The sequence below is a fragment of the Oncorhynchus nerka genome, linkage group LG1 (genome assembly GCF_034236695.1).
Source record: "Oncorhynchus nerka isolate Pitt River linkage group LG1, Oner_Uvic_2.0, whole genome shotgun sequence".
Classification (NCBI taxonomy): Eukaryota; Metazoa; Chordata; class Actinopteri; order Salmoniformes; family Salmonidae; genus Oncorhynchus; species Oncorhynchus nerka.
The window spans coordinates 51,632,530-51,656,450 of NC_088396.1; the positions used below are offsets into that span (position 1 = coordinate 51,632,530).

At 47.8% G+C, this 23,921-nt stretch overlaps 1 protein-coding gene across 1 annotated transcript in view; it reads left to right on the top strand.

Moving 5' to 3' along the window:
- The window catches only part of LOC115122406 (zinc finger protein 804A-like), a 133,039-nt gene that overhangs the window by 105,039 nt on the left and 4,079 nt on the right, over positions 1-23,921 (top strand). Inside the window, exon 3 of the mRNA XM_065018052.1 lies at positions 23,478-23,608. Within this exon, the coding sequence (XP_064874124.1) occupies positions 23,478-23,608 (131 nt within the window). The remainder of the gene's footprint in view (positions 1-23,477; positions 23,609-23,921) is intronic.

A 23,921-nucleotide genomic window follows, 5' to 3' on the forward strand; every position in this document is an offset into this window, starting at 1 on the left:
CCAACTACCATCACTACCACCAACTACCATCACTACCACCACTACCACCAACTACCACCACTACCACCACCTACCACTACCACCACTACCATCACTACCATCACTACCACCAACTACCATCAACTACCACTCACCACAACTACCACCACTACCACTACCACACTACCACCAACTACCATCACTACCACCAACTACCACACCACCACTACCACCAACTACCATCACTACCACCACTACCATCACCACTATCACCACTACCACCACTACCACCACTACCACCACTACCACCACTACATCACTACCACCAATACCATCACTACCATCACTACCATCACTACCACCAACACCATACTACCACCACTACCACCACTACCACCACCACTACCACTACCACCACTACCACCACTACCATCACTACCACCACTACCATCACTACCACCACTACCACCACTACCACCAACTACCACCACTACCATCACTACCACCAACTACCATCACTACCACCAACTACCATCACTACCACCACTACCACCACTACCACCACTATCACCACTACCACCACTATACCACTACCACCAACTATCACCACTACCACCACTACCACCAACTACCATCACTACCCACTACCACCACTACCATCACTACCATCACTACCATCACTACCACCACTACCATCACTACCACCACTACCATCACTACCACCTACCATCACTACCATCACTACCACCACTACCACCAACTACCACCACTACCACCACTACCACCACTACCACCACTACCACCACTACCACCACTACCACCAACTACCACCACACCACTACCACCACCACTACCTCCAACTACCACCAACTACCACCACCACTACCACCACTACCACCAACTACCACCAACTACCACCACTACCACCAACTACCACTACCTCCACTACCTCCAACTACCACCAACTACCACCACCACTACCACCACTACCACTACCACCACCAACTACCACTACCTCCACTACCACCAACTACCACTACCTCCACTACTACACTACCACCAACTACCACCAACTACCACCACTACCACCAACTACCACTACCTCCACTACCACCAACTACCACCACTACCACGACTACCACTACCTCCACTACCACCAACTACCACCACTACCACCACTACCACTACCTCCACTACCACTACCTCCACTACCAACAACTACCATCACTACCACCAACTATCACCACTACCACCACCTACCACCACCACTACCACCAACTACCACCACTACCACTACTACCACCAACCACCAACTACCACCACTACCACCACTACCACCACTACCACCACTACCACCACTACCATCACTACCACCACTACCATCACTACCATCACTACCACCACTACCACCAACTACCACCACAACTATCACCACTACCATCACTACCATCACTACCACCACTACCATCACTACCATCACTACCATCACTACCATCACTACCACCACTACCACCACTACCATCACTACCACCACTACCACCAACTACCATCACTACCACCAACTACCATCACTACCACCACTACCACCAACTACCATCACTACCACCAACTACCACTACCTCCACTACCACCAACTACCATCACTACCACCAACTACCACCACTACCACCACTACCACCAACTACCACCAACTACCACCACTACCACCAACTACCACTACCTCCACTACCTCCAACTACCACCAACTACCACCACCACTACCACCACCACACCACCACCAACTACCACTACCTCCACTACCACCAACTACCACTACCTCCACTACCACCACTACCACCAACTACCACCAACTACCACCACTACCACCAACTACCACTACCTCCACTACCACCAACTACCACCACTACCACGACTACCACTACCTCCACTACCACCAACTACCACCACTACCACCACTACCACTACCTCCACTACCACTACCTCCACTACCAACAACTACCATCACTACCACCAACTATCACCACTACCACCACCTACCACCACCACTACCACCAACTACCACCACTACCACTACTACCACCAACTACCATCACTACCACCACTACCACCAACTACCATCACTACCACCACTACCACTACCACCACTACCACTACCTCCACTACCACCAACTACCTCCACTACCACCAACTATCACCACTACCACTACCTCCACTACCACCAACTACCATCACTACCACCAACTACCATCACTACCACCAACTAACATCACTACCATCACTACCACCAACTACCACCACTACCACCAACTATCACCACTACCACCAACTACCACCAACTACCATCACTACCACCAACTACCATCAACTACCACCACTACCACCACTACCACCACTACCATCACTACCATCACTACTACCAACTACCATCACTACCACCAACTACCACCACTACCATCACTACCACCACTACCACCACTACCATCACTACTACCACTACCACCAACTACCACCACTACCATCACTACCACCACTACCACCACTACCATCACTACCATCACTACCACCACTACCACCACTACCATCACTACCACCACTACCATCACTACCACCAACTACCATCACTACCACCAACTACCATCACTACCACCACTACCATCACTACCACCACTACCACCACTACCACCACTACCACCAACTACCACCACTACCATCACTACCACCACTACCATCACTACCATCACTACCACCACTACCACCACTATCACCACTACCATCACTACCACCACTACCACCACTATCACCAACTATCACCACTAGCACCACTACCACCACTACCACAACTATCACCACTACCACCACTACCATCACTACCATCACTACCACCACTACCACAACTATCACCACTACCACCACTACCACCACTACCACCACTACCATCAATACCATCACTACCATCACTACCATCACTACCACCACTACCACCACTACCATCACTACCATCACTACCACCACTACCATCACTACCATCACTACCACCAACTACCACCACAACTATCACCACTACCATCACTACCATCACTACCATCACTACCACTACTACCATCACTACCATCACTACCACCAACTACCATCACTACCACCAACTACCACCACTACCATCACTACCACCACTACCACCAACTACCATCACTACCACCAACTACCATCACTACCACCACTACCATCACTACCACCACTACCACCACTACCACCAACTACCATCACTACCACCAACTACCACTACCTCCACTACCACCAACTACCATCACTACCACCAACTACCACCACTACCACCACTACCACCAACTACCACCACTACCACCAACTACCACTACCTCCACTACCTCCAACTACCACCAACTACCACCACCACTACCACCACTACCACTACCACCACCAACTACCACTACCTCCACTACCACCACCACTACCTCCACTACCACCAACTACCATCACTACCACCAACTACCACCACTACCACCACTACCACCAACTACCACCAACTACCACCACTACCACCAACTACCACTACCTCCACTACCACCAACTACCACCACTACCACCACTACCACTACCTCCACTACCACCAACTACCACCACTACCACTACCTCCACTACCACCAACTACCACCACTACCACCACCTACCACCACCACTACCACCAACTACCACCACTACCACTACTACCACCAACTACCATCACTACCACCACTACCACTACCACCACTACCACTACCTCCACTACCACCAACTACCACCAACCACCACCATCACTACCACCAACTACCTCCACTACCACCAACTATCACCACTACCACTACCTCCACTACCACCAACTACCATCACTACCACCAACTACCTCCACTACCACCAACTATCACCACTACCACTACCTCCACTACCACCAACTAACATCACTACCATCACTACCACCAACTACCACCACTACCACCAACTATCACCACTACCACCACTACCACCAACTACCAACTACCATCACTACCACCAACTACCATCACTACCACCAACTACCACCACTACCACCACTACCACCACTACCACCAACTACCACCAACTACCATCACTACCACCAACTACCATCACTACCACCAACTACCACCACTACCACCACTACCACCACTACCATCACTACCATCACTACTACCAACTACCATCACTACCACCAACTACCATCACTACCACCACTACCACCAACTACCACCACTACCATCACTACCACCACTACCACCACTACCATCACTACCATCACTACCACCACTACCACCACTATCACCACTATCACCACTACCACCACTATCACCACTACCACCAACTATCACCACTACCACCACTACCACCACAACTATCACCACTACCACCACTACCATCACTACCACCACTACCATCACTACCATCACTACCACCACTACCATCACTACCATCACTACCACCACTACCATCACTACCACCAATACCATCACTACCATCACTACCATCACTACCACCAACTACCATCACTACCACCACTACCATCACTACCACCACTACCACCACTACCACCAACTACCACCACTACCATCACTACCACCACTACCATCACTACCATCACTACCATCACTACCACCAACTACCACCACTACCATCACTACCACCAACTACCATCACTACCATCACTACCATCACTACCACCAACTACCACCACTACCATCACTACCACCACTACCACCACTACCACCAACTACCATCACTACCACCACTACCATCACTACCATCACTACCACCACTACCATCACTACCACCACTACCACCAACTACCACCACTACCACAACTATCACCACTACCATCACTACCATCACTACCATCACTACCACCACTACCATCACTACCATCACTACCATCACCAACTATCACCACTACCACCAACTACCATCACTACCACCAACTACCATCAACTATCACCACTACCATCACTACCACCACTACCACCAACTACCATCACTACCACCACTACCACCGACTACCATCACTACCACCAACTACAATCACTACCATCACTACCACCAACTATCACCACTACCACCACTACCACCAACTACCATCACTACCACCACTACCACCAACTACCACTACCACCACTACCACCACTACCACCAACTACCATCACTACCACCAACTACCATCACTACCACCAACTACCATCACTACCACCACCAACTACCACCAACTATCACCACTACCACTACCTCCACTACCACCAACTACCACCAACTACCATCACTACCACCAACTACCATCACTACCACCAACTACCATCACTACCACCAACTACCACTACCACCAACTACCATCACTACCATCACTACCACCAACTACCATCACTACCACCAACTACCATCACTACCACCACTACCACCAACTACCATCACTACCACCACTACCATCACTACCACAACTATCACCACTACCACCACTACCACCACTACCACCACTACCACCACTACCATCACTACCACCAATACCATCACTACCATCACTACCATCACTACCACCAACTACCATCACTACCACCACTACCATCACTACCACCACTACCACCACTACCACCAACTACCACCACTACCATCACTACCACCACTACCATCACTACCATCACTACCATCACTACCACCACTACCACCAACTACCACCACTACCATCACTACCACCAACTACCATCACTACCACCAACTACCATCACTACCATCACTACCACCACTACCACCACTATCACCACTACCACCACTATCACCACTACCACCAACTATCACCACTACCACCACTACCACCAACTACCACCACTACCATCACTACCACCACTACCATCACTACCATCACTACCATCACTACCACCACTACCATCACTACCATCACTACCACCACTACCATCACTACCACCAATACCATCACTACCATCACTACCATCACTACCACCAACTACCATCACTACCACCACTACCATCACTACCACCACTACCACCACTACCACCAACTACCACCACTACCACCACTACCACCACTACCATCACTACCATCACTACCATCACTACCACCAACTACCACCACTACCATCACTACCACCAACTACCATCACTACCATCACTACCATCAACTACCACCACTACCATCACTACCACCACTACCACCACTACCACCAACTACCATCACTACCACCACTACCATCACTACCATCACTACCACCACTACCATCACTACCACCACTACCACCAACTACCACCACTACCACAACCATCACCACTACCATCACTACCATCACTACCATCACTACCACCACTACCATCACTACCACACCAACTATCACCACTACCACCAACTACCATCACTACCACCAACTACCATCAACTACCACCACTACCATCACTACCACCACTACCACCAACTACCATCACTACCACCACTACCACCACTACCATCACTACCACCAACTACCATCACTACCATCACTACCACCAACTACCACCACTACCACCAACTACCACCACTACCACCACTACCACCACTACCACCAACTACCACTACCACCACTACCACCACTACCACCAACTACCACCACTACCACCAACTACCATCACTACCACCAACTACCATCACTACCACCACCAACTACCACCAACTATCACCACTACCACCACTCCACTACCACCAACTACCACCAACTACCATCACTACCACCAACTACCATCACTACCACCAACTACCATCACTACCACCAACTACCACTACCACCAACTACCATCACTACCATCACTACCACCAAACTACCATCACTACCACCAACTACCATCACTACCACCACTACCACCAACTACCATCACTACCACCACTACCATCACTACCATCACTACCACCACTACCACAACTATCACCACTACCACCACTACCACCACTACCACCACTACCACCACTACCATCACTACCATCACTACCACCACTACCATCACTACCATCACTACCACCAACCATCACTACCACAACTACCATCACTACCACCACTACCACTCACTACCACCACTACCATCACTACCACCACTACCATCACTACCATCACTACCATCACTACCACCAACTACCACCACTACCATCACTACCACCAACTACCATCACTACCACCACTACCACCACTATCACCACTACCATCACTACCACCACTACCACCACTACCATCACTACCACCACTACCACCACTACCACCACTACCATCACTACCACCACTACCATCACTACCACACTACCACCACTACCACCACTACCACACTACCACACTACCATCACTACCACCAACTACCACCACTACCACCACTACCACCAACTACCATCACTACCACCACTACCACCAACTATCACTACCACCAACTACCATCACTACCATCACTACCACAACTATCACCACTACCACCACTACCATCACTACCACCACTACCACCAACTACCACACCACTACCACCACTACCACCAACTACCATCACTACCACCAACTACCATCACTACCACCAACTACCATCACTACCACCAACTACCATCACTACCACCACCAACTACCACCAACTACCACCACTACCACTACCACCACTACCACCAACTACCACCAACTACCATCACTACCACCAACTACCATCACTACCACCACTACTCACCACCACTACCCACCAACTACCATCACTACCACCACTACCACCAACTACCACCACTACCACCAACTACCATCACTACCACCACTACCACCAACTACCATCAACTACCACCACTACCACCACTACCATCACTACCACCAACTACCATCACTACCACCACTACCACCAACTATCACCACCACCACTACCACCACTACCACCAACTACCATCACTACCACCACTACCACCAACAACCACTACCACCACTACCACCACTACCACCACTACCACCAACTACCATCACTACCACCAACTACCATCACTACCACCAACTACCATCACTACCACCACCAACTACCACCAACTATCACCACTACCACTACCTCCACTACCACCAACTACCTCCACTACCACCAACTACCATCACTACCACCACCAACTACCACCAACTACCATCACTACCACCAACTACCATCACTACCACCAACTACCATCACTACCACCAACTACCACTACCACCAACTACCATCACTACCATCACTACCACCAACTACCATCACTACCACCAACTACCATCACTACCACCAACTACCACCACTACCGCCAACTACCATCACTACCACCAACTACCACCACTACCACCACTACCACCAACTACCATCACTACCACCACCATTACCACCAACTACCATCACTACCACCAACTACCATCACTACCACCAACTACCACCACTACCACCACTACCACCAACTACCACCACTACCACCACTACCACCAACTACCATCACTACCACCACTACCACCACTACCACCAACTACCACCACTACCACCACCATTACCACCAACTACCATCACTACCACCAACTACCACCACTACCACCTCCACTACCACCAACTACCACCACTAACACCACCACTACCACCAACTACCACCACTACCACCAACTACCATCACTACCACCACTACCACCAACTACCACTACCACCACTACCACCACTACCACCAACTACCATCACTACCACCAACTACCATCACTACCACCAACTACCATCACTACCACCACCAACTACCACCAACTATCACCACTACCACTACCTCCACTACCACCAACTACCTCCACTACCACCAACTACCATCACTACCACCAACTACCATCACTACCACCAACTACCATCACTACCACCAACTACCACTACCACCAACTACCATCACTACCATCACTACCACCAACTACCATCACTACCACCAACTACCACCACTACCACCACTACCACCAACTACCACCACTACCACCACTACCACCAACTACCACCAACTACCACTACCACCACTACCTCCACTACCACCACTACCATCACTACCTCCACTACCACCACTACCTCCACTACCACTACCACCACTACCTCCACTACCACCAACTACCACCAACTACCACTACCACCACTACCACTACCACCGCTACCTCCACTACCACCAACTACAATCACTACCACCAACTACCACCACTACCGCCAACTACCATCACTACCACCAACTACCACCACTACCACCACTACCACCATCACTACCACCACCATTACCACCAACTACCATCACTACCACCAACTACCATCACTACCACCAACTACCACCACTACCACCACTACCACCAACTACCACCACTACCACCACTACCACCAACTACCATCACTACCACCAACTACCACCACTACCACCAACTACCATCACTACCACCACCATTACCACCAACTACCATCACTACCACCAACTACCACCACTACCACCTCCACTACCACCAACTACCACCACTAACACCACCACTACCACCAACTACCACCACTACCACCAACTACCATCACTACCACCAACTACCACCACTACCACCAACTACCACCACTACCACCTCCACTACCACCAACTACCACCACTAACACCACCACTACCACCACTACCACCAAATACCACCACTACCACCAACTACCACCACTACCACCAACTACCATCACTACCACCAACTACCACCACTACCACCAACTACCACCACTACCACCACTACCACCAACTACCACCACTACCACCAACTACCACCACTACCACCAACTACCACCACTACCACCAACTACCACCACTACCACCAACTACCACCACTACCACCACTACCACCAACTATCACCAACTACCACTACCACCACTACCATCACTACCACCACTACCACCATCTACCACCAACTACCACTACCATCACTACCACCAACTACCACCACTACCACCAACTACCACTACCACCACCAACTACCATCACTACCACCAACTACCACTACCACCACTACCATCACTACCACCAACTACCACCACTACCACCAACTACCATCACTACCACCACTACCACCACTACCATCACTACCACCACTACCACCAACTACCACCACTACCACCAACTACCATCACTACCACCAACTACCACTACCACCACTACCACCACTACCACCACTACCATCACTACCACCACTACCACCACTACCATCACTACCACCAACTACCACCAACTACCACCACTACCACCAACTACCACCAACTACCATCACTACCACCAACTACCACCACTACCACCACTACCACCAACTACCACCAACTACCATCACTATCACCAACTACCACCAACTACCACCACTACCACCACCATTACCTCCAACTACCATCACTACCACCAACTACCACCACTACCACCTCCACTACCACCAACTACCACCACTAACACCACCAACTACCACCACTACCACCAACTACCACCACTACCACCAACTACCACCACTACCACCAACTACCATCACTACCACCAACTACCACCACTACCACCAACTACCACCACTACCACCTCCACCAACTACCACCACTAACACCACCACTACCACCACTACCACCAACTACCACCACTACCACCAACTACCACCAACTACCACCACTACCACCACTACCACCAACTACCACCAACTACCACCACTACCACCAACTACCATCACTACTACCAACTACCATCACTACCACCAACTACCACTACCTCCATCTACCACCACTACCACCAACTATCACCACCACTAACACCAACTATCACCACCAACTATCACCACCACTACCACCACTACCACCAACTATCACCACCAACTATCACCACCACTACCACCACTACCACCACTACCACCACCACCACTACCACCAACTACCACCACTACCACCACTACCACCAACTATCACCACCAACTATCACCACCAACTATCATCAACTAACACTACCTCCACTACCACCACCACCACTACCACCACCAACTACCACCACTACCACCAACTACCATCACTACCACCATCGACCACCACTACCACCAACTACCACCACTACCACCAACTACCACCACTACCACCAACTACCACCACTACCACCAACTACCACCACTACCACCAACTACCACCACTACCACCAACTACCACCACTACCACCACTACCACCAACTATCACCAACTACCACTACCACCTCTACCATCACTACCACCACTACCACCATCTACCACCAACTACCACTACCATCACTACCACCAACTACCACCACTACCACCAACTACCACTACCACCACCAACTACCATCACTACCACCAACTACCACTACCACCACTACCATCACTACCACCAACTACCACCACTACCACCAACTACCATCACTACCACCACTACCACCACTACCATCACTACCACCACTACCACCAACTACCACCACTACCACCAACTACCATCACTACCACCAACTACCACTACCACCACTACCACCACTACCACCACTACCATCACTACCACCACTACCACCACTACCATCACTACCATCACTACCACCAACTACCACCAACTACCACCACTACCACCAACTACCACCAACTACCATCACTACCACCAACTACCACCACTACCACCAACTACCACCACTACCACCAACTACCATCACTACCACCAACTACCACCACTACCACCAACTACCACCACCACTACCACCAACTACCACCACTAACACCACCAACTACCACCACTACCACCAACTACCACCACTACCACCAACTACCACCACTACCACCAACTACCATCACTACCACCAACTACCACCACTACCACCACTACCACCACTACCACCTCCACCAACTACCACCACTAACACCACCACTACCACCACTACCACCAACCAACTACCACCACTCTCACCAACTACCACCACTACCACCAACTACCATCACTACCACCAACTACCACCACTACCACCACTACCACCAACTACCACCACTACCACCAACTACACACCACTACCACCACTACCACCAACTACCACCAATCACCACCACTACCACCAACTACCATCACTACCCTAACTACCATCACTACCACCAACTACCACTACCTCCATCTACCACCACTACCACCAACCATCACCACCACTAACACCAACTATCACCACCAACTATCACCACCACTACCACCACTACCACCAACTATCACCACCAACTATCACCACCACTACCACCACTACCACCACTACCACCACCACCACTACCACCAACTACCACCACTACCACCCTCCACTACCACCAACTATCACCACTAACACCACCACTACCACCACTACCACCAACTACCAACTACCACCAACTACCACCAACCATACCACCACTACCACCAACTACCACCAACTACCACCACTACCACCAACTACCACTACCTCCACTACCACCAACTATCACCACTAACACCACCACTACCACCAAATACCACCACTACCACCAACTATCACCACTACCACCAACTATCACCACTAACACCACCACTACCACCACTACCACCAACTACCATCACTAACACCAACTACCACTACCTCCACTACCACCAACTACCACTACCTCCACTACCACCAACTATCACCACTAACACCACCACTACCACCACTACCACCAACTACCATCACTAACACCAACTACCACTACCTCCACTACCACCAACTATCACCACTAACACCACCACTACCACCACTACCACCAACTACCACCACTACCACCAACTACCATCACTACCACCAACTACCACTACCTCCATCTACCACCACTACCACCAACTATCACCACCACTAACACCAACTATCACCACCAACTATCACCACCACTACCACCACTACCACCAACTATCACCACCAACTATCACCACCACTACCACCACTACCACCACTACCACCACCACCACTACCACCAACTACCACCACTACCACCACTACCACCAACTATCACCACCAACTACCATCACCACCAACATCATCAACTAACACACCTCCACTACCACCACCACCACTACCACCAACAACTACCACCACCACTACCACCACCAACTACCACCACTACCACCACCAACTACCACCACTACCACCACCAACTACCACCACTACCACCAACTACCACCACCAACTACCACCACTACCACCACCAACTACCACCACTACCACCAACTACCACCACTACCATCAACTATCACCACTACCACCAACTATCACCACTACCACCAACTATCACCACTAACACCACCACTACCACCACTATCACCAACTACCATCACTAACACCAACTACCACTACCACCAACTACCACTACCTCCACTACCACCAACTATCACCACTAACACCACCACTACCACCACTACCACCAACTACCATCACTAACACCAACTACCACTACCTCCACTACCACCAACTATCACCACTAACACCACCACTACCACCACTACCACCAACTACCACCACTACCACCAACTACCATCACTACCACCAACTACCACCAACTACCACCACTACCACCAACTACCACTACCTCCACTACCACCAACTATCACCACTAACACCACCACTACCACCAAATACCACCACTACCACCAACTATCACCACTACCACCAACTATCACCACTAACACCACCACTACCACCACTACCACCAACTACCATCACTAACACCAACTACCACTACCTCCACTACCACCAACTACCACTACCTCCACTACCACCAACTATCACCACTAACACCACCACTACCACCACTACCACCAACTACCATCACTAACACCAACTACCACTACCTCCACTACCACCAACTATCACCACTAACACCACCACTACCACCAACTACCACCACTACCACCAACTACCATCACTACCACCAACTACCACCACTACCACCACTACCACCAACTACCTTCACTAACACCAACTACCACTACCTCCACTACCACCAACTACCACTACCTCCACTACCACCAACTATCACCACTAACACCACCACTACCACCACTACCACCAACTACCATCACTAACACCAACTACCACTACCTCCACTACCACCACCAACTATCACCACTAACACCACCACTACCACCACTACCACCAACTACCACCACTACCACCAACTACCATCACTACCACCAACTACCACTACCTCCATCTACCACCACTACCACCAACTATCACCACCACTAACACCAACTATCACCACCAACTATCACCACCACTACCACCACTACCACCAACTATCACCACCAACTATCACCACCACTACCACCACTACCACCACTACCACCACCACCACTACCACCACCACTACCACCACTACCACCAACTATCACCACCAACTATCACCACCAACTATCATCAACTAACACTACCTCCACTACCACCACCACCACTACCACCAACAACTACCACCACCACTACCACCACCAACTACCACCACTACCACCACCAACTACCACCACTACCACCACCAACTACCACCACTACCACCAACTACCACCACCAACTACCACCACTACCACCACCAACTACCACCACTACCACCAACTACCACCACTACCATCAACTATCACCACTACCACCAACTATCACCACTACCACCAACTATCACCACTAACACCACCACTACCACCACTATCACCAACTACCATCACTAACACCAACTACCACTACCACCAACTACCACTACCTCCACTACCACCAACTATCACCACTAACACCACCACTACCACCAAATACCACCACTACCACCAACTACCACCACTACCATCAACTATCACCACTACCACCAACTATCACCACTACCACCAACTATCACCACTAACACCACCACTACCACCACTATCACCAACTACCATCACTCAACACCAACTACCACTACCACCAACTACCACTACCTCCACTACCACCAACTATCACCACTAACACCACCACTACCACCAAATACCACCACTACCACCAACTACCACCACTACCACCAACTACCATCACTACCACCAACTACCACCACTACCACCAACTACCACCACTACCACCAACTACCACCACTACCACCAACTACCACCACTACCACCAACTACCACTACCTCCACTACCACCAACTACCACCACTACCACCACTACCACCAACTACCACCACTACCACCAACTACCATCACTACCACCAACTACCACCAACTACCACCACTACCACCAACTACCACCAACTACCATCACTACCACCAACTACCATCACTACCACCAACTACCACCACTACCACCAACTACCATCACTACCACCACTACCACCACTACCACCAACTACCATCACTACCACCAACTACCATCACTACCACCAACTACCATCACTACCACCAACTACCATCACTACCACCAACTACCACTACCTCCATCTACCACCAACTATCACCACCACTACCACCACTACCACCAACTATCACCACCAACTATCACCACCACTACCACCACCAACTATCACCACCAACTATCACCACCACTACCACCACTACCACCACTACCACCACCACCACTACCACCAACTACCACCACTACCACCACTACCACCAACTATCACCACCAACTATCACCACCACTACCACCAACTACCACCACTACCTCCACTACCACCACCACCACTACCACCACCACCAACTACCACCACCACTACCACCACCACCACTACCACCAACTACCACCACTACCACCAACTATCACCACCAACTATCACCACCACTACCACCAACTACCACCACTACCTCCACTACCACCACCACCACTACCACCACCAACTACCACCACCACCAACTACCACCACCACTACCACCACCAACAACCACCACTACCACCACCAACTACCACCACTACCACCACCAACTACCACCACTACCACCAACTACCACCACCAACTACCACCACTACCACCACTACCACCAACTACCACCAACTACCACCAACTACCACCAACTACCACCACTACCATCAACTATCACCACTACCACCAACTATCACCACTACCACCAACTACCACCAACTAACACTACCTCCACTACCACCACCACCAATCACACCACCACTACCCTCACTACCCCCACTACCACTACCACCACCACCACCACTACCACCACTGCCACCAACTATCACCACTACCACCACCACCACTACCACCACTACCACCACCACTACCACCACTACTCCCACCACTACCACCACCACCACCACTACCACCACTACCACCACCACTACCCCCACCACTACCACCACCACCACCACCACCACCACCACCACCACCACCACCAGTACCACCACCACCACTACCACCACTACCATCACCACCACCTCTACCACCCCACCACCACCTCTATCAGTGCCTGGTACAGCAACTGCACCGTCCACAACCGCAAGGCTTTCCAGATAGTGGTGCGGTCTGCACAATCAAATCAACTCAAATGTATTTATATAGCCCTTCTTACATCAGCCGATATCTCAAAGTGCTGTACAGAAACCCAGCCTAAAACCCCAAACAGCAAGGTGTAGAAGCACAGTGGCTAGGAAAAACTCTGCACAATGCATCACCGGGGGCAAACTACTTGCCCTCCAGGACACTCCAGGACACTCCAGGACACCACACGATCTCACAGGAAGGCCATAAAGATCATCAAGGACAACAACCACCCGAGCCACTGCCTGTTCACCCCGCTACCATCCAGAAGGAGAGGTCAGTACAGGTGCATCATCAATGCTGGGACCAAGAGACTTAAAAACAGCTATCGCAAAGCCATCAGACTGAGCCATCACTAAAACAAGGAGGTTGCTGCCTACATACAGACTCGAAATCCTTGGCCACTGTAATAATGTTTACATAGCTTGCATTACTCATCTCGTATGTAGGTCAAGGTCAAGGTCCAAAACGATATCTTAACCGCCATCGATAAGAAACAATACTGTGCAGTCATATTCATTGATCTGGCCAAGGCTTCGACTCTGTCAATCACCACATCCTCATCGGCAGACTCGATAGCCTTGGTTTCTCAAATGATTGCCTCGCCTGGTTCACCAACTACTTCTCTGATAGAGTTCAGTGTGTCAAATCGGAGGGCCTGTTGTCCGGGCCTCTGGGAGTCTCTATGGGGGTGCCTCAGGGTTAAATTCTTGGACCGACTCTCTTCTCTGTATACATCAATGATGTCGCTCTTGCTGCTGGTGAGTCTCTGATCCACCTCTACGCAGATGACACCATTGTGTATACTTCTGGCCCTTCTTTGGACACTGTGTTAACAACCCTCTGGACGAGCTTCAATGCCATACAACTCTCCTTCCGTGGCCTCCAATTGCTCTTAAATACAAGTAAAACTAAATGCATGCTCTTCAACCGATCGCTGCCTGCACCTGCCCGCCCGTCCAACATCACTACTCTGGACGGTTCTGACTTGTGACATGTGGACAACTACAAATACCTAGGTGTCTGGTTAGACTGTAAACTCTCCGTCAAGACTCACATCAAACATCTCCAATCCAAAAGTTAAATCTAGAATTGGCTTCCTATTTCGCAACAAAGCCTCCTTCACTCATGCTGCCAAACATAACCTCGTAAAACTGACCATCTTACCGATCCTCGACTTTGGCGATGTAATTTACAAAATAGCCTCCAACACTCTACTCAGCAAACTGGATGCAGTCTATCACAGTGCCATCCGTTTTGTCACCAAAGCCCCATTATTAACTACCCACCACTGCGACCTGTACACCCTCATTGGCTGGCCCTCGCTTCATACTCGTCGCCAAACCCACTGGCTCCATGTCATCTACAAGACCCTGCTAGGTAAAGTCCCCCCTTATCTCAGCTCACTGGTTACCATAGCAGCACCCACCCGTAGCACGCGCTTCAGCAGGGATATCTCTCTGGTCATCCCCGAAACCAATTCTTCCTTTGGCCGCCTGTCCTTCCAATTCTCTGCTGCCAATGACTGGAACGAACTACAAAAATCTCTGAAACTGGAAACACTTATCTCCCTCACTAGCTTTAAGCACCAGCTGTCAGAGCAGCTCACAGATTACTGTACCTGTACATAATTTAGCACAAACAACCACCTCTCCCCCTACAGTATTTATTTATTTTGCTCCTTTGTACCCCATTATTTCTATCTCTACTTTGCACATTCTTCCACTGCACAAATCTACCATTCCAGTGTTTTACTTGCTATATTGTATTTACTTCAACCATGGCCTTTTTTTGCCTTTACCTCCCTTATCTCACCTCATTTGCTCACATTGTATATAGACTTATTTTTATACTGTATTATTGACTGTATGTTTGTTTTACTCCATGTGTAACTCTGTGTTGTTGTACCTGTCGAACTGCTTTGCTTTATCTTGGCCAGGTCGCAATTGTAAATGAGAACTTGTTCTCAACTTGCCTGCCTGGTTAAATAAAGGTGAAATAAAATAAATAAATGTATATACTGCATTCTATGCCATCTTTTGCATCTTGCCAATGCCGCTCGGTCAACTCTCATCCATATATTTATATATACATATTCTTATTCCATCCCTTTACTTAGATGTATGTGTATTAGGTAGTTGTTGTAGAAGTGTTATATTACTTGTTAGATATTACTGCACTGTCGGAACTAGAAGCACAAGCATTTCGCTACACTCGCATTAACATCTGCTAAACATGTGTATTTTTGGGGGTGATGAACGATGACCGAGCGGAATAGCCAAGATGCAATAGATGGTATAAAATACAGTATATACATATGAGATGAGTAATGTAATATATGTAAACATTATTAAAGTGGCATTATTTTAAGTGACTAGTGATCAATTTATGAAAGTGGCCAGTGATTTGAGTCAGTATGTTGGCAGCAACCTCTGTGTTAGTGGTGGCTGTTTAACAGTCTGATGGCCTTGAGATAGAAGCTGTTTTTCAGTCTCTCGGTCCCCGCTTTGATGCACCTGTACTGACCTCGCCTTCTGGATGATAGCGGGGTGAACAGGCAGTGGCTCGGATGGTTGTTGTCCTTGATGATCTTTTTGGCATTCCTGTGAAATCGGGTGGTGTAGGTGTCCTGGAGGGCAGGTAGTTTGCGCATACCGCACCACCCTCTGGAGAGCCTTACGGTTGAGAGGATCTGCAGAGAAGACAGGGAGAAACTCCCTACATACAGGTGCGCCAGGCTTGTAGCGTAATATCCAAGAAGACTTGATGATGTAATCGCTGCCAAAGGTTCTTCAACAAAATACTGATATTATTTCAGATTTGTATTTCTAATAAAGTAGTAAAAAAAATCTCAAAGCTGTTTTTGCTTTGTCAATATAGGGTATTGTGTGTAGATTCATGAGTGGGGAAAACGGTTTAGTCCATTTTGGAATAAGGCTGTAATGTAGCAAAATGTTGAAAAAGTCAAGGGGTCTGATTTTTTTCTCCTCAGGTATTGTAGAGGGGCTGGATGGCATGGTTTACTACTTAAGGAATGCAATGTTTAGGTAACATTTAATCATTTGCTAGCCTACTCAAATATACAGCGTTTGTTCGTTTGTTTGTGGATAAATCTATTCAATAGTTATAATATCCAATAAGGAACTATCCACTTTCATAAATGTTTAATCAACCCACTGTGAGATTAACTAAAATGTTGTTTTCCATCTCTCAGAAACACACATCCCTGTAGACGGGGAAGCAAAATTAAAATTAAAATCAGAGAGTTTAATCTAAGAAATTAATCTGAAAACAATTTTATGGAGCTGCATTAATCTAAAGTCGTTTTTCATTTGTGCCCCCCAAAAATATTTTTGATGAAGTTTAACAGCAACACACCTTTACTAATCTGTGCCGCTAGTGCATTATATTGTTGAATGATAGATGTCCATACAGTCTGTTAAAAACACTTTGGGTTGTAGAGCTGAGGAGTATGAAAACAAAACGTCTGCTGTAAATCGCTCTGGATTAGAACATCTGCTAAATTCCGATTTATACGAAATTGTTTGACTACAGAGGTAGCAAAACTGTACTTCAAATCTATGATACTCCCCCACTTAACATACTGCTTGACTAGTTGGGCCCAAGCTTGCTGTACAACATTAAAACCTATTCAGTCTGTCTACAAACAGGCTCTCAAAGTGCTTGATAGGAAGCCCAATAGCCATCATCATTATCACATCCTTAGAAAGCATGAGCTCTTGAGTTGGGAAAATCTTGTGCAATACACCGACGCATGTCTTGTATTCAAGATCCTTAATGGCCTGGCTCCCCCTCCACTCAATATTTTTGTTAAACAGAAAACCCAGACATATGGCAGCAGATCCACAAGGTCTGCCATGAGAGGTGACTGTATAGTTCCCCTAAGGAAAAGCACCTTTAGTAAATCTGCATTCTCTGTGAGAGCTTCCCATGTCTGGAATACACTGCCATCAGACACACATAACTGCACCACATATCACACTTTCACAAAATGCTTGAAGACCTGGCTAAAGGTCAATCAGATTTGTGAACATGGTCCCTAGCTGTGTGTTGCCACTTTCCATGTTGTCTGTTGTCTGTAGCTTGTGAGGTGTGGAAACACTTTGTTGCTTTTATGAATATTGTCTTGCTGCTTTTTGTTCTATGTTGCTCTGTCTGTATGCTATGTCTTTCTTGTCCTATGGTGCTATTGTCTATATTGTAATTGTTTTTAATAACCTGCCCAGGGACTGCGGTTGAAAATTAGCCGGCTGGCTAAAACCGGCACTTTTACTGAAACGTTGATTAATGTGCACTGTCCCTGTAAAAATAAAATAAACTAAAAAACTAAATGACTAGAATGTAAAATGAGAAAGAAGCCTCTCTGAGGGATTATTATTCAAACTGCTTTGTCACTTAGACGTTACGGAGAGGAGTCACAAATTAGTGTCCCTACACAGATTTAGAGATTTACTCAAAGTTTATTGGTTGTGTACACAGTTTTAGAGATCTACTCAAAGTTTATTGGTTGTGTACACAGTTTTAGATATCTACTCAAAGTTTATTGGTTGTGTACACAGATTTAGAGATGTACTCATAGTTTATTGGTTTGTGTACACAGATTTAGAGATGTACTCATAGTTTATTGGTTTGTGTACACAGATTTAGAGATGTACTCATAGTTTATTGGTTGTGTATACAGTTTTAGATATCTACTCAAAGTTTATTGGTTGTGTACACAGATTTAGAGATGTACTCATAGTTTATTGGTTGTGTACACAGATTTAGAGATGTACTCATAGTTTATTGGTAGTGTACACAGATTTAGAGATCTACTCATAGTTTATTGGTTGTGTACACAGATTGAGATTTACTCATAGTTTATTGGTTGTGTACACAGTTTTAGAGATTTACTCATAGTTTATTGGTTGTGTACACAGATTTGCAGATGTTATCGCAGGTGCAGCAAAATGCTTGTGTTTTTAGCTACATCAATAGGATGGTAGCGGGGTGAACCTTGCAATGAAAACAAATGATACTATACTAGTAATCCAGAATGTTTTAATGAATTATATAGGAGGAGGCATGACTAGAATACAGCATAGAAAGTACCAGTCAAACGTTTAGACACACCTGTTACGGTTTTCTTCCGGTGAAAGAGAGGAGGACCAAAATGCAGCGTGGTTATCTTTATACATCTTTAACGAAGACGATAAATTAACAATACACAAAAACCAAAACAGCCCTATCTGGTGCAACAAACACAGAGACAGGAACAATCACCCACAAAATACCTAAAGAATAAGGCTGCCTAAATATGGTTCCCAATCAGAGACAACGATAAACACCTGCCTCTGATTGAGAACCACTCTAGGCAACCATAGACTTACCTAGACTACTTCACTAACCACAATCCCATAACCTACAAAAAACACTAGACAAAACACACCACATAAATACCCATGTCACACCCTGGCCTGACCAAAATAATAAAGAAAACACAAAATATTAAGGCCAGGGCGTGACACAAGGGTATTTCTTTATTTTGGAGAATAATAGTGAAGAGTAGTAGTAAGAAAAAAAGTGTTAAACAAATCAAATTATATTTTATATTCTTCAAAGTAGCCACCCTTTGCCTTGATGACAGCTTTGCAAACTCTTGGCATTCTCTCAACCATCTTCACCCGGGTTAATTTTCCAACAATCTTGAAGGAGTTCCCACACAAGCAGTACGTGTTGGCTGCTTTTCCTTCACTCTGCAGTCCAACTCATCAAAAACCATCTCAATTGGTTTGAGGTCAGGTGATTGTGGAGGCCAGGTCATCTGATGCAGCACTCCATCACTCTCCTTATTGGTCAAGTAGCCCTTACACAGCCTGGAGGTGTGTTGGATCATTGTCCTGTTTGAAAAACAAATGAAACTCCCACTAAGCGCAAACTATATGGGATGGTGTATCGCTGCAGAATGCTGTGGTAACCATGCTGGTTAATTGTGCCTTGAATTTAAAAAAGAAAATCACTGACAGTGTCACCAGCATAGCAACCCCACACCACCACACCTCCTCCTCCATGCTTCACAGTGGGAACCACACATGCATCCTTTCACCTACACCTGTCTAATGTCCATTGCTTCCAGTCTAATGTCCATTGCTTGTGTTTCCTGGCACAAGCATGTCTCTCCTTCTTATTGGTGTCCTTTAGTAGTGGTTTCTTTGCAGCAATTCGACGATGAAGGCCTGATTCACGTAGTCTCTTCTGAACAGTTGATGTTGAGATGGGTCTGTTACTTGAACTCTGTGAGGCATTTATTTGGGCTGCAATTTCAGAGACATGACTAAGTGCCTAAGTTCAGGACAGGGTACTGGGTGGAGGCTGGCTCGTGATGACTGTTTAACAGACAGATGGCCTTTAGATAGAAGCTGATTATCAGTCTCTCAGTCTCAGCTTTGATGCGCCTGTATGGTCTCTGCCATCTGGGTGGTAGCGGGGTGAACCAGCCGTGACTTGAGTGGCTGAGGTCCGTGATGATCTTCTTGGCTTTCCTGTGACACCGGTTGCTGTAGACATCCTGGAGGGCAGGCAATGTGCTCCCCGGTGATGTGTTGGGCTGACCGCACCACCCTCTGAAGAGCCTTGCGATTACAGGCGGTGCAGTTGCCGTACCCGACGATTATACAGCACCACAGGATGCTCTCAATTGTGCATCTGTAAAAGTTTGTGAGGGTTTTAGGTGACATTTCAGGTTGTCAGTTGAACTTGAAACTTTTGATCCTCTCGACACGTAGAGATATTTCAGATAGGATGCATCCTTTTAGACACCCCCTTATATAGTGCTAGATTGGATGTAGATTGTTTGGTGAGATATTAACAGGCCAATTTACGTAAGCCTTTGTGATACAGTGCACTACCTGGCCCTGGCTAAAACGATTCCACTATAGAGGAGATAGGGTGCCGTTAGGTACGCAATATTAACGATCTGTTCTGACTTCCACAGAGGCTGAAGGAGCTGAAGCAGAGAGAGTTTGCCCGGAACGTGGCCTCTAAGACCAGGAAGGATGCGCGGAAACAGGAGAGAGCACTCCGGAGGATACATGAGCTGGCCGAACAACGCAGAGAGGTCCATTGGTGGGTACATACTGTATGTCCCAGAACATTCCAGGATATGATTCATCACAGATTATCGGTTGAAGTGTGATCTGTCACAGATAATGTATAGGAGGATCCTGAGTCTTTCTGACGTTGGAGTCATAAAATTTGACATACCAGTTCTGATTTTAAACTGATTATAATGAAGTAATTTCAACCAGATTTGCCCATTGTGTATGCATACCTTTTTATACACTGTATATCGTTTTGATGTAATGGGGAAATTCAGATGTCTAGGGATGAGACCTTGCTTGATATACATGAATCATGAGCATTGATATCATTAAGTGAA